Source organism: Argiope bruennichi, chromosome 10 (genome assembly GCF_947563725.1).
Source record: "Argiope bruennichi chromosome 10, qqArgBrue1.1, whole genome shotgun sequence".
NCBI classification, from domain to species: Eukaryota; Metazoa; Arthropoda; class Arachnida; order Araneae; family Araneidae; genus Argiope; species Argiope bruennichi.
The window spans coordinates 34,158,851-34,174,712 of NC_079160.1; the positions used below are offsets into that span (position 1 = coordinate 34,158,851).

A 15,862-nucleotide genomic window follows, 5' to 3' on the forward strand; every position below is an offset into this window, starting at 1 on the left:
GGAAAATGTAAAAATTAACAAATAATACTTACTGCATGTAGGAAATCAGTAAAGCTTACCTGAACATTTTCAATAATGTTTGCCATTAAAGAAGTTCCATAACTCATCCAATTTGTATAGTATGATTCATTTTGTTTAGAATCCTGCACACCCTGAAAAGTTTAGTATATTAAATGTGTTAAGATTAAACTTCAATAAAGATGCATTAATTTTTTTCTCTCTCTTTAAATATGTGTATAACTAACTACAAGCCAAAATTCATCATATTGTTAAAAAGGACATCATATCTGATGGATTGCAAATTTTACATTGCTGCATTTGATATAATTGTTTTGCTTAGTTTCTTGAACTTGAATGTAATTCTATTGAGATTTTAAAATATCATTGCATTTTACAATGTTTTACATTACAACTGCAATACAATGTTTTTATATTAGAAATTACCTGGAGTGGATCAACTACTGAAGGCAAATCTTACAGAACTATATATAAAAATTATTTATGCTACAGAAAAACATTATCCAGTTTTGAAATAACTAACCATTCTTCTTATTATAGAGCTTTGAATAAATTGATCATTTACATGAAAATATTTTCAAAACAATCTAAAAATCCTTTTATCATAGAAATTTTTTAGAAAATGAAAATTATTTTAAAATGTCTATTTTAAAATATATATTCTCTCGAATTGAATTTAATCTTTAAATCTATAAATTATATATCATATAAATTTTTCAAGGGAAAGAAACAGAAGAGAGAAAAAACTTTTATATGATCTGCATTTTAACACAAGCACTTTTACATTTTTGATTTGATGATTGATCTTTCATTGGAAATTTTGAATCACAGTCAAATGATGAAGCTTATGTCATGTACACTGAATTTTCAAATAATATAAATCAAGCAATATTTGATCTGCAAGCACATCTTTAGTGGGATTAGATGTTGAATTACACTTCTCTAATGCTGAAGTTCTGAACCATAGTAAATTCTGTGCATATTTAAGTTCTCCAATGTTCATTCTCAGCATCAGAATAATTGAAAAAAGAAATGAAACTAGCAAAGCATGGACTATGACAAAAATACTTTTTTAGAACAGGATATGCTATTATATAGAAGCTTAGAAGTGAAACCTGTTGTAAGCAATATTTTTGATAAAAATCAAATTCTACTAATAAGATTACTTTCAAAAGAATGTTAATCTTTCAAGGGCGGAAACAAGTTATGTTTATTCACGAAAATGATGTTAAAGGATATATAAATTCATTAAAAAAATAAATGTTATCATTCTACTTGATAAGATTGCTAATATTTAAACTGAGGTTCCTTTAATAGAAAAGTATATTTGATTATTTATTTATTTATTTGTCTTACAGTTGTTTAATTCTAATTAAGTTAGTTTTTCATTCATATCTCTCTTATCTATATAAAAGAAATGGGACTAATATTGGTTGTATATTAATGATTTTTAATTTATTTTTTGGTGCTGATCTGAGACAAATGTTAATTTTTCATATTATATATAAGATAGATAGATAGATAGATAAATAGATAGATTCTCTTTTCTACATTATGAGAGAATTTTTAACATATAATATGCACACACAGGGCTTGAACAAAAACATGGAAACACCTAAAAACAAAAATAAACATGTTTCCTTGTCTAATATGGTGTAGAAAAATCGTTAGCATTCAAAACAAATTGCAGTTTTCTCGGAATAGATAAATACAGTTTCTGCATTGCTGCCAAAGGAATCTTTGGCAGATTCTTCCTGCAAAATGGTGGCAAGTTCAGGTAACAATGATGGTGGTGTATAGTGACCATGCACTTTCTTCTCCAATGTAGACCTTAATGGTTCAATAATATTGAGGTAAACTTAGCCAAAAGAGGAAAAAGAGTGTGAAATAACACTAATCTGAAAATATTACTTTTCATGACTCCACATTTCATACTTTAAGAATTAAATACCACATTTTCCTGTTATGATCATTAGCATTACTGATGAATGGTTTTTGAATTGTAGAAATATCCTGCTTATGAAGATTCCTTCTTGTTGCTATGGTTTGCTATAGTACTGACAAGATTTGCGAGTATGATATTCATTTCAGGAGTGACTTTAGTAGCTGTGGTCTACTTCTCTCGTCACAATCCACCTTAATGATCATTTATCAAGATTATTCAGCACACATTTTCATCCAAGCTGTGATTTAGCAGATGATATTTTTCCACATTTCAAATATATGGAATAAATTTTCAATAGTATCTCTTGAGACACTAAACATCTCAGTTACCTTGCTTACAGAAGCATTCACCATACGTGCTCCAACATTCGAAGTTTGTTAGCTTTGACATGATGCAATTGCAACTTCACAGAACAGTGTACCAACAATGAATGACCTGTGCATTGCATTCATGTCATTGTATAAATAGGGTCAGTAATAAAAAACACCAATACCCTCTACACATTTCACTAAAATAAGCATTTCTTTTTAAACATACATTTTTCAAGGTGTTTCTATATTTTTGTCCATTCTTTGTTTATATTAGATAAAGAAAATAAGCTTTAAATCAAAATATTTTCAGCACAGCTTTTCATTAAAATTAACATACTTTTGATTTAGCTTCTAAAGCTTCCAGTTGAGCCAATTTTCTTGACAAAGCTGCTTCTTCATCAGCTTTTTCATCATACTAATAAAAAATAAAATTTGTTACAAATGAAAACAAATATTATAGCTGTAAATTTCTGGAATTTTAACTAAATATATAGAAAGATATTCAAAGAAGTATTATAAAATTGAGTCCTATTTCATGGCAGAGTTAATGATAAATAAAAATCAATTAAAAGCTCTTGTATCTATTTTTTTATTGTTAAATTAAATATGAAGAATGAAAAAATTAAGAGAACTGAAGAAATACTTTTATCATATTTAAAGATTTTTGCATACTAAGTAAGAGACTAGCTCACAAAAAAATATAATTAATTTTTTAAATGTTAACAAAAAATTATAAAAATGTGAAAACTTGCACAAATAAACTCATTAAATTAACAATGAAAACAATTGATTCCTCCAAAGCATTAAATGAAAAGAACTTAATGATTCAAATTCTCTTAACAAATCTCTACTAACAATGACGGAGAATGAGTAGGTATTGGTAATTTATAGATCAGATCTTTTGACCAGGAGCTACCAAAATAGTCACTTATATATTTTAGAAAGTCAGGAATGATTTAAAAAAAAATTTAATTGATTAAAATTTAAATCAAATTTTGATATTTTCCCATCATAACTTCCAAAAATATTACAGTACAAAAATGATTTTTAGATTATCTTAAAATCGAAACAATTATCCTTTAAATAATATCAATGTTTTAACCATATTTTTTAAATTTTAATTAAGATTTTAAAAATATTTAGGCTTAATTTACAATATATTTCATTAGTGAAGTGAAATTCTGAACTCTTCTCATCGTTGCTATAAATGTTTTATTTTCAGCTTTTTTTCTTCTGTTGATGATGAACTGATAAATAAAGAAATTGGATACATAAAAATATATTAACCCTTTTATTGCTTGAAAACTGTTTTCTTACTTTAGTGCACTGATTTTTGTTTTTGTTTTGTTGAAACAGAGAAGCAGTATATATTCTGCAGTACATATAAAATTTCAAAGCCAAGTGATTCTGTTGTCAGTTCTTATGATTTATGTAAAAATCTTTAGTTTCATCAAAAAAGTTATGAAATAACTTGAACTTTAAACATTTCCATTTTTTAGAATCTTTCAAGGCTCTTAAAGAATAGATGTTACAAAGCTATTAAATGTAAAAATAGTTTAATGAAGAAATAAATATGTAATTAAAAACCTGGGCAATCATTAATCTTTGTGAACTAGCTAATCATCAAAGGCAGCTAGTTAATAATGATATTAATTAACTCTTTGCACTCGGATGGTGCTTCTTGCTCACCACTAAAGATAATGCATAATTTTGATGTCTTATTTATTTATTTTCAAATTTTGATTAATAAATACTTACAGAATGGTAAAAAGATGTAGATTAATTTTTCAAAGAAAAAAACAATTATGTATATTTATTTTTCAGAGCAATAAACAAATATCTGTAATAAGTGAATAATTATAAATTAAAGTACTTTTCCGAGTGCAAAGGTTTAAAAAGTAACTGAAGCATATACTATAAAAATTAATTAATAATTTTTAAAATATAAATTCGATATATAGAAAAAAATTTGAAAACTAGTTCAAACTAACCTCTGAAGATAAAATTGGGCCAGCTATTAGAAACAACTGCTCGATAAATATAACCCAAGGTTCACTTCTCAATCTACTAACAGGTATTTGAAGTTTTATTTTTCCAACAAAACCTAAAAATTATTAAAGTAAATAAAGAATTTTGATAAATGGTTTAGACTTAGTCTTAATTTTAAAGAATTTTAGATGCAATTACCAGAATGTATTTGTACAGGAAGTTCTAAGAATTTTAAGGCATCTTTTCTAAGAGGCAGATTTTCAAGTTCCACTTCCCCTAAAAAATTGCATGTATTATCAAAATTTTAATAAATCAAATTTAGTAAAAACATACATACATAATGAATATGAATATATATATATATATGTATTACCTTGCAATAATCCAATTGATAACTGATCGGTGTTTAGATTTTCTAAATATTCTCCAACGTAAGTATTTAGAATCCATGCTGCAAGCCCTTCTAACATTACACGTGACTCAAACTAGTGATATAAAGGAGGAAAAGCATGAGAACATCACATATGATAAACAGAAAAATAAATCTTTAGAACATTTTTTAAATGCTAAACCAACATGATTATTTAAATGTATACCATTAATTCTTTGGCAAATACCTTTTAAAACTATGTAATGCAATAATAAAATATAAAAAAATATATAAAATCTTTTATTTTAACTTCAGCAAGAATTGTAACATACAATTAGCTATATAAATGAAATAATCTTAAAGAATTACATTTGCAGATAAAAGTGAAAGAAAAAAAAAGCAACTTTCACATCAATGTTTTGTTTTTGAGAAATGTTTATGAGAATTAACAATAATATTAGTCAGGCTTCAGTCTGAAGCTCCCTGCTAACAAAATTGTAACAATTAACTACTTTCTATTTAAAATCAACGCTTCCAGAAATACATACATATTCTAGTGATGAAGCTATTGATACAAAGAAAACATGAATAATAGAAAATTAGCATGGCAGGAAGTTTCTAAGAATGACATAAGCAAAATTATAAAAGAGCACATAGAAGAATTAAAATTTAAAAAAAAAAAAAAAAAAAAACTGAGGGCATTATTTAAAAAAAAATATTCTGCATTATTATTTAAAATACGTTTTAGGAGAAAAGCAGCATAAAGACGTGATACTTTATAAGATTAAACCTAAGCTACCGTTGTTGAAAAGCTTAGTTATATATAAAAACTTTCGGAGAAATTAACTGAACAATTCTATAATCAAATCAAAATTTTATTAATCAGTGTTATCTTATCCTCAAAAAAAAAAGCTACGAAATACAGTTTGAAAAAGTCTATTTGACTGAACTTCTAATACACTTGACAAAATACTTTCAAGCATGTAAAGAAAAAAAGAAAAAAATTGCATATTCCTATGTACACTAATGTACTCAGCATTCTATGCAACCTTGTAGGAAGCTGTCAATAAAATATTCAAAACCCATTAAGTAATAAAAAGATTCCATTATTTTAGATAGGAAATAAAGTATGAAATGGAAAATTTCGACATATATTCAACACTAATAAAAAGATGTTTTTCCCAGTCAATGACAATGCAATCTTTCTTTCTGATTACAAAATTTTCAAAGGACATAATTTAATCGATTTTTTTTAATAATTAAAATCTTAAATAGGATTATATACTTATGACATGAAAATAACATGATTATAGTTTTATTTTATTAGTTTACATTATTTCCATTTTCTTTACAGGGGAAAACAATATGATAACATATTTATAAACTTCAAAAAAATATAAATACGCATTAAAAATATAATATTGAACGATATATTAATGTAAATCTCACCGAAACAGAGATAAACAATCAATTGATAATAATAACGGAATTAAATTTTGAAACGAATCAGATCTAACATATCTGAAGACAAACAATCATAAGGTTTCGTTTAGTTTATGCAAATTGCATGTTTCACATTGAAATGAAAATACATCACTGATAGAAGTGAAGAATAAAAACATTGCACTAAGATGTTTGCCTCCTGCTGCTGATCTTTGAAAATATGAAATACACTTCCCAGGCTCATGCACATGTATACACTTATAAAAGAAAGAGTTTTCTAGCAAAAATAAGACATTCCGTTTTTTATAAAATATTATACTTAATTTGATATAGAAAAAGAGGAAAAAGAAGCCCCTTTTAAAATTTGTTTAATGTCAATTAGTGCTTCAACTGTCGCAACCGTAACTTACGAAAAAGCGGGTTTTTAAAATTGTTCAGTAAAGAGTGTTCTTTATTATTTATTTCAATTTATTCTATCCATTTCAATTATCCATTATTTTTTTAACTGTTATTTGGTTAAAGTATTTTAAAGTTTGAGAGAAATATGGATTTTGATACAGTGATGGCATTGGATTACGAGACCCAACATTTGGGTTTCCATCCACGAACATTTTTAGATAGAGGTAGATAGACTGAATTTAAAACTTTATAAACTGCTATGTAATGAAATAAAAAAAACTAATACTGTTAGGAATACATGTTTAATTAAAATTAATATAAAAATTAAAAGTAGCTATTCATGACTCATTTATTATTTTTTAATCTTCTTTGTCGATTAGATTGCCCGCTGTTGTGTTAGGTTTCATTCACTCTTATGCTTAGTTTGATATTCAAATTCCCATCAGTTAAATAATTTGTGCATTTCAAACTGATAGACAATTAAGTATTGTTCTTTTAAAGCACTGCCTCCTCTTTTCATTTAATTCATGAATAATCTGACAGAAGTTGAAGTGCAGTCATGAAAAATTAAATTATTCCCATCATCTTGCATCTAATTGCATTTATATTTAACCAATTTTCTTTCTTAAACGCTTAACAATGGTGGGAAATATGAAATTGAATATTTCTGGATAAGTTGAAACGATTTAAATTTCATTGCAGCTATTATTAATATTGAGGAGAAAATTGTGCATCTAAATTGATGTAATCAAAGGAATGATTTTAAAATTTTATTCCTAAAACCTTTTGCTGTAATATTACAAAATTTCTGATCATTTTTAGTTAATTAGGTTACGGATTATTTTTTAATAAAAGAATTACTTTGAGATGTACATTTCCATCCTCCAAAGTATATTTGTGACAAATTTGGTGGCTCCTTGATTTGCACTGAAGAGCATCAAATGGCAGATGTACTTACATACATACACTTTTATTAGTAGTAAAGAAAAACTGATTTTGATGTATAAATTAATTTTATAATCAAATTTTCAAATGATGACTAGGAATGTATTTGGGTTTGTTATTATTACTAAAGTTTTTATTTTGATTTTGAAGCATGTTTGGTTTGTTTTTAAGTTTCATTTTCTCTTTCTAAAAACATTTTCCAGTATATAATTCATTTTATGAAAGCCTGTTTGAAGCTTTAAATGAACTGAAAAAACACTTATGTACTGAGGTATGTATTTTTGTTATTTACATAAATTATAAATTTAAAAATTCTAAGTGCTTTAAAAAATTCCATTAAATTTCTTTACTTGTTTTTCTAAATTGATTGTTCAGTTTTATTTTATTTTCTTTATTGTGGAATTTAAATTTACGATCTTGTACTTAAGAAAGAAAGGAAGAAAAAGACTAATAAATATTTGCATCTTTTTTATTTTTGATTCATTTCAAGCATTTTAATGAAATTTGTCACTGAACTGCAAATTCTTTTCTTTTTTTCCTCTAAAATTTTTAGTATTTATCTTTATATGTTAAAAGTTGATGTAATTTGCATTAATTATTATATATACAATGATAAGTTTTATTAAATTTGTTACTTTACAGTCTTAAATTTGATTTTCAAATTCATTTATTTAAATTTCATTAATTTATTTCAAATTAATTTTCATTAATTTATTTAATTTTAAAACTAAAATTAACTTTAAAGCTGTTTCATAAAAAATATTTCCTGAAATATTTTTATCATGTTTTAATTATACAAATAAATTATGATTTTAGGTTCTAACTAATGAATCAGATCATTTAAAATTACTTAAACACCATTTTTTTAAAAACATATTATTATTAGAAATTTTCACTTTGTAGTGCAAGAATAATGACAATTAATACACATCATCATCAAAGATAGCAGTTAGAAATTTCATCACATTTTCTAACTGCTATCTTTGAATTAATTGAATATATATATAGGTTACTAGCTACCTTGACAACCAAATTATTCCAACCAGGCTTTTAGGCTGTTAAATCATTAATTTTAAATGCATTTTTTTAAAAATGTAATCTTTTTATATGATATAATTGAGAAACATAAAATCAATTAAATCAGTTTACGTTAAACAAAAAAAATATGTATTGCAAAATGAAAACGGATGTGAAAATTCTACTAATGAATTAAAAAATGTTTGAATAAAATTGAATTAAAAAATTACTAATTGAATTAAAAAATATTAAGGGAAAAATTGAGTTTTTTAATTCCTTAGGTAATAACGATGACCAATTGTATTGAATAATTATTTTGGAAGGTATGAATGGAACAAATTTCCATAGGCAAGTCATAAATAATTACCCATCAATGATGTTTAAACTTATTTTTGTGCTTAATTGAACTTTCTGTTTGTAGCCTATTTCTTTTAAACCTTTTTCTCTCTGACTGAATACTTTTTGGTGATACAGCAAACACTTCAAAACATTTTACAGCTCCATTACTTAGTTAAGCAAAGTTCAATACTGCATTAAAAACTTTCAATGAAGCAATTTGAAATTTTTATGAAAGTTTTACATTTGACAGCTGTTATTTGGCAGAAGTAATAAGAATAATTTCTGTACCACATGTATTGGTTTTTTATACATACATATAGAAAATTTAGTTCTGTGATAATGTTTGTATTTATATTAAGAATTATTTAATTTCAGTATCATTTGAATTGCTTCTATGATTAATTTTTTCATCCATTTACATCTACATATGGGTCATTGGAATAATTATGAATAGTAGTTATAATTTTAGCTTAATAATAATAAATTTATATTCAATTTTTAATTTTAATAAATTTATATTCAATTTTTAATTTAGATCAATAATTTGATTTTGATTTTGCTCTAACAATTTATAAACAATTCCCCAATTATAAATGTTTCCACTCTGTTGAGCAAAAAAAAAAAAAAAAAAAACACTTTTTATTGTTGTTGTTGTTATTATTACACTTATAATAAAAATCTGTGCTAATGTAAAAAATGATTTAACAATTTAATTTTTGATGTTATCTCTGTATTGCAATGTTTTACTGTTGTGAACAAAAATTGTAATATTACAATTATTTCATATAGTTATGTGAATTTAAATAAATGATAGAAACTTAGTTTGAAATATATTTTCAATCATTTGCATTTAAATAATGGGTTTCTTTCCAAATGCCATTATAAAGGAACTATATTTATATTGTCTCTAATTTTTACATTTGTATTGCTGGATCCTTACACAGTGGTTAACCTTACATTTTCTTTAATATTTCCTTTTATTATTATTATTATTAAAATCAAGAAGCCAGTGGCATATATTAAACAAGAATTCATGATCTCTAAAAATTAAGGTTTTTCTTAAATTGTGAACAGCTTCAAAGTATTTTCTTTTGCAATTATTCCACATTTTTTACAGATATGTTTGGATAAATCTGGATATGCTATATAATTTAAATTATTTTTTTTTTTTTAGAATTTAAAGAAAATCTTAGATGCTCTTTGAAATATTTAGTGTTTTGACAGTGTAATTTCAATTGTGATATCTTAAATTTGTTTTAGTTGAACTATTCAACCCTAGTTGAAATATTATTAAGCATAGAATCATGATTTGCAGCATCATAGATTTTTCAGTATGTACTATGATAATTTATTACTGTAGTTTTTTAGGTTGAGATGGTGTAAGCTTCAGAAGCATACTTATTGCTAAAAGGAAAATGACACTACTATTAATATGCTTAATTCTTTTAGGATTGTTTCAAAAAAGTAATTACTTTTAAGGTCATATTGTTACACATTGCTTTCTGAAAGTTAGTAAAAGAATGTTGATGTCTAATAATTTTTACTTCATAATCGTGTAATGAGATAACAGAACTTATCTATTCATCTAATAGCAAAAAGTATCAATTAGAATTAACAGAAAAGAAAAGCAAGTCAAGTATCTTTTAGATTGTGGGACCAGTGCTGAATGGTTTTTATCACCACACTATTGTATGTGTCAACAAATCTGTTATAAAGTGTAAAATCTGACAAGTGTAGAAGTTCAGAGATCTTTTTTGTTCTTATTCCTCAACAATCATAATTTTCGGTAGATCTGCATAACTACTATATTTCCTAGAACTTTTGCCTTAAATTGATCAGTGGAACATTTAAGGCCCACATTTGTGAAATGTAGTTTATTAATAATTGCAACATATTTGTATGCTAAGAGTTTATTTATCTGCTAGAATAGAATAGAATTTTATTTCTTTTACCAAAAGTAGTGTTTTATTTTAGCTTCTAAGTAGGTTGAATTATACCCCATCCCCCTTTAGTGTATTTTTTTTTATGAAGTAATTGTCTAATTTATTTTACCAATTTTATAGATCTTATTTTTAATGCATTTATTTCTCTTGCAGTATAGTCATATTGTCTCTGTTAATTCCATTCATTCAAGTACAGATGAATTGTTCCAAGAACTAATAAGGATATTAGATAAGGCTATTGATAAACTTGAAGTAAGAAAGTATAGATTTGAAACTTTTTGTTTCATTTTAGAATTACATAAATGTGCTGAATATGATTAATTTTATTTTTTTAAATCCCATACTTTATATTAAAGTCAGAAATAGTAAAATAATTATTTGTTAATCAATAATTGTCTCTTTTTTATAGTACTAAAATGTTGCAACTAATAAATTTTCTATTTAAAGTTTGTATTTAAATCATGATTATCCAAGCAAAACATTTTCTGTTCACTTGAATCGAATCATTATGTCTACAATATGTTAATTTGTAACCAACTTTTCTAGGCAAGTTGTTTTTGTCAATCTTATTTGCAATTCAAGAGATTCTACTAATAAATATAGAATGGCATTTTTTACTAGTATTTATACTTAGCAATATTTGTTTAAACAATAGAAAAATGCTTGTCTTTGTTTGAAGAGAATGAAATTATGCTTTTTTTTTTTTGCATTGAATTATAATATGCAAATTTTTAATTCAATAGCAAATTCTTAATTTAGCTAGTATTTTCTGCTTCTAATTAAATGAAATATCTGTGCTAAAAATTTTTAAAAATTTAATCATTGATATATCCATGTTTATAAATATTAAGATTTATGTAACTTTGCACTCAGTCACTGTAATTAATTTTCTTTTCTTAGATTTATATTGATAAGAACATCTTCATGATACCAAGCCATGTCATATTACCTGAAGATGAAATACATCTTACAAATCCCACTACAAAGGAAGAAAATGAAGAACTAGACAAAGAAATAGAGCATTTAAAACAAAGAATACTGAAGGCAAATAATCTCTTTTGAAAGTTTTATTAAAAATATCATTTAATTTTTGAATGAAATTTCTTCCTTATACATGAATTAATTCATTAGAGGAAAATGTTTTAAACTAAGTGGTCAAGCCTTGATTTAGTTTTACTATATTTATGTATGTAATTCTTTCAAATTGTTTTTTGAAAAAGAATAAATCATATGCTATTCTCATTAATAGAAAAATTTAATCATGAAACATTATTTAAACTTGACACTTGCTTAATCAGACATGATACATTTTCATGGAAACACAGATTTCAATTGTTTTGGAATGAAATTATATCATTCTTAAGATCGGTTAATTTTCTTTTATGTAATGATTCTGCAAAACTTTTAATATCTTAGACACTCTTTGTATTGTTTATTCATTTTATTATTCAATTAATCATATTTACTTTATTTCTTTATATTTAGCACAGCTCATTATTTTTTTAAGTTCAGCATTTTGATCTCAGGCCTGTGCCATATCTGATAATTCTCATTGCTTTCAATAATTAGAAACATTTATGGTAGTAATATATAGATCTTAAAGGTAATTCTTCCTGAAACAAATGTATCATTTTAACATTAAAGACATATTATAACGAAATAAACAAATATAACAGAAATATACATAAACTAACTGATTACATGCTGCATTTATTTAAGTTAATTTTGACTATGTTCAGAATTTCGAGAATTAATTTTCCTCATAATTTAATTTTTATTGAATTCATTAGAATAAAAAATTTTATTAAATTTATATGAAATTTAGGAAAGGTCATTTTATTAAGAAAAGAAATGCATCTCCAAAGAAATATATATTAAATATACAGATTTCATGCTGAAAAAGTTACTTCTGATAGTAAATATTTATCAAGTTTAACAGTTTGAATCTTTCTCTACATTTTGAAGCAACAATTTTCTGTTGCTTTGATAAAATTGATCTCTAAATTGTTGATTAAAATTTAAATTGGTGAAAAGTTGCAAGACCCAGAAATCAGTAATTATCAGTTAACTGTTAGTTGTCTCAAATAGTAACTGAAAATACTGCTGTTAACTTTTAGGAAAGCTAAAAAAAGATGCAAGAGTATATTAACTAATCTTGACAAAGTTAATTATATCTGTTTTGCATTTTTTCAAGGACTTTTTTGCATACCCATTTAATTATTTGGGTAATATGATAAATGACAAGTATTTTTGGAAATGCACAATCTGTATGGTGTGAAGACTAAAATATTATTTATTGTTTTTAAACAAAAATGCATTTGAAAGTCGGAAATTTCTACGGAATTCAATAGATGAAGATTTTGTGAAAAATCAATACCATTCCAATTATTCAATCTCCCATCTATGACATTTTATAATCATTCCTTACTTCTATTTATCTGGTTTCAGTTCTTAACCCATGTCTATTAATATGGATACTTTAAAATTCTAATAGAATTAAGTTAAAAAAATACTTTGTCTTAGTTAAATTGAACTTCTATTTATTAACCGAGAAAAATGTAACAATACTTTCAGAACTGCTGCTCTCTCCAAAAGTAGCCAGAATTTAGCATTTTAAAAAAATGTCGAGGAAATAAAATACTGAATAATATAGTGAATCTTTATTTTCAAAATTGCATTTGAAGAAAATTTGTTATAAAATTTGACATTTTTTTATAAATTGGTTATTTGTATGGAACATGATAATTCACAGGTATTATTTTATAAGTAGAATGAAACATCATTGGCAACTAATGAAAATCAAACTTTTGCCAATAGTGTAAAAGAGACTATGGAATAGAAAGATTAAGCACCATATCTAATTTATTGCACATATGTATAAATATATAATATTTTCGCCAAAACTTTTTGTTTGCTTTTTTTTTTAGAATGACAAGTTATTGGCACAATTAGCAAAAATGGTTCTTTATACTATGGGAAAAGGCAGCCAAATTAAAGCCCAACTCCTGTTACAGTTATAATTTTAGCTTTAATGGGTCTCTTTTATTTAAAAAGATATATATAGAATTATTCCCCCCTTCCCTTTATTTCTTTTGAATGTCCAAACGATTATACTACACATTACGAGAGCGAAAATATGAAATGTGGGTATTAATATACAAAATTGGTTGTAAAATATTGACCCATTGCAAATCAATTTATTTTAATTAAATAAATATTTTACAACAATTTTTTTTTTACCTCATTCCATTACCATTCTGAATTATTCAATCTTATGTAATATTTTTACTTCATGGTAGTTTTCATCACCGTTCAGTATTTGTGAGCAAAATTTGAAATAATAATTAATTTGATAGAAAAATAAATTATACCATATATTCACTCAGCTATGTAAATAATAAGTATTGTTAAAGTATTGTAATAAGTATTGTTAAAGATACTTTTACATTAATTATAAATCATTCTATTGTCTAGAAATTTCTTTTAATTAATTAAAAGAATCTGCTACCTCTAAAAATTTTAAAGTCTGCCAGCTCCTAAAAAAATTACAGACTATCCCAAACTGTTTTTAAAGATTTTTACTATGTGCTTTTGTGAAAACCGATTTAAATTATGTGTTTAGAGCAAGGAATATAAAGATATCTTTTTTTAAACTGCAAATTAAAATCTCTTAACAGGCATCTTTTTTTTAGTAATAACTGTTTCCTAATAATTTTTAAGCTGAAGGGGATAAAGTATTTAAATATAGTTATTTCCATGTTTTGGCTATTTTAAATTCAATTCACTAAATTCTTTGAGGCCACAAATTTTTTGTATACTTTATAGTATTTTTAAGGCATTTTAAATCCATTCAGCTGATTGAATTTTGCATTAAAAAATTAGGCATTTCATTTTTATTTACATTAACCTTTATGTTTATTTTGTATAGTATACCATACATACAACTTTATAAAAATATACTAATATAATATATAATATAATAATAATAAAATATTTTTTAAAAAATTCTTCAAAAAAGCCATTTTGCCACGATAAGGGCTAATGTATTAGTGGTTTTATAACAGTATAATATTTTCATATATTTCACATTACTAATATTTATCTTTGAAATGAGGAAATTGATGCCTTCCTCCTCACCATTTGGTTGTGTGTGTGTGTGTGTATGTATGTATGTATATATATATATATATATATATATATATATATATATATATATATATATATATATATATATATATATATATATAAATTCCGAAAAGTTGCAATTAGAAATTCGTTATATAAATTAGATTCTTTTTTCCTCTTAAAATTATTTAATTGGCCAACTTTTTCTTGGTTACTATATATATTACTATTACTAACTTGTTATTATTATAATAAATTAATGTTATTTTATCTACATTTTATTTTAGGAGAGAATCCACAAAAACATATTGAAAACAAAATTAAGTGAGCAGCGACATGTTCAAGAAGAATTAGTTATCTTCATAAACAAATTGAGAGATATTAAAGCTATTGTGAGTCAAGTGAAGGGTAAATAATTCATAATTTCAATTTAAGTAATTCTGAATCAAAAATTAAATCATACTTTTTAATTATGTTCTAATTATTTTATAAGAAAAAGATGAAATGTGATTGTATAAATTTATTTTCAGGAGCACAAGATGATCTCAAGTTTACCTTGGAAAAATGTTGGGAAATATGGAATGCTTTGAAACAGCCACCACAAATAAAATAATTGAGTCATAATTTTAAAAATACATCTGGATTGTGTAAGGGAAAAAATATCTAGAAACATTGTAATTGTATTACCTATTAATGCATAATGTACTCTGTTCAGAAACTTATATTGTTTTGTTTGATTTTTAATATCAACTTACATTTGATACAATTTAATTTTGAGTTACAGTAACTTATCTATAATGGGATTTCATATTTTTGTATTTGCATGTAGTTAAAACAATGACCAGTGAAGATAGAATAGATATTTTATAATTTTTATTGGTGTAAATAAAGAAGATGGCAGTTCATATGATAATAGTTCTGGTTTTTTATAAAATTCGTGAATTTTCAAAGCTTGATATTTTTGTGTATATGTATATTATTTTTCCTTAAAACTTAAGATGTATTATATCCTTATATA

The 15,862-nt window shown here is 24.5% G+C and overlaps 2 protein-coding genes across 2 annotated transcripts in view; one reads left to right on the forward strand and one right to left on the reverse strand.

The window, feature by feature from the left end:
• LOC129989057 (intermembrane lipid transfer protein VPS13D-like) overlaps positions 1-6,222 on the reverse strand; it is a 47,312-nt gene extending 41,090 nt beyond the window's left edge. The window contains exons 1-6 of the mRNA XM_056097372.1: positions 6,083-6,222; positions 4,637-4,748; positions 4,462-4,539; positions 4,266-4,378; positions 2,612-2,689; positions 60-152 (exon numbers count right to left, since the gene is read on the reverse strand). Coding sequence (XP_055953347.1) covers positions 60-152; positions 2,612-2,689; positions 4,266-4,378; positions 4,462-4,539; positions 4,637-4,733 — 459 coding nt within the window. The 5' untranslated portion in view covers positions 4,734-4,748; positions 6,083-6,222. The remainder of the gene's footprint in view (positions 1-59; positions 153-2,611; positions 2,690-4,265; positions 4,379-4,461; positions 4,540-4,636; positions 4,749-6,082) is intronic.
• A 277-nt stretch (positions 6,223-6,499) lies between these two features.
• Positions 6,500-15,822, forward strand: LOC129988420 (protein MIS12 homolog). Its single transcript, XM_056096645.1, has 6 exons — positions 6,500-6,699; positions 7,624-7,691; positions 10,873-10,971; positions 11,620-11,763; positions 15,132-15,252; positions 15,375-15,822. The coding sequence occupies exons 1-6, from the start codon at positions 6,621-6,623 to the stop codon at positions 15,455-15,457; spliced, it is 594 nt and encodes a 197-aa protein (XP_055952620.1). The 5' UTR covers positions 6,500-6,620; the 3' UTR covers positions 15,458-15,822.
• The last annotated feature ends 40 nt before the right edge of the window (positions 15,823-15,862 follow it).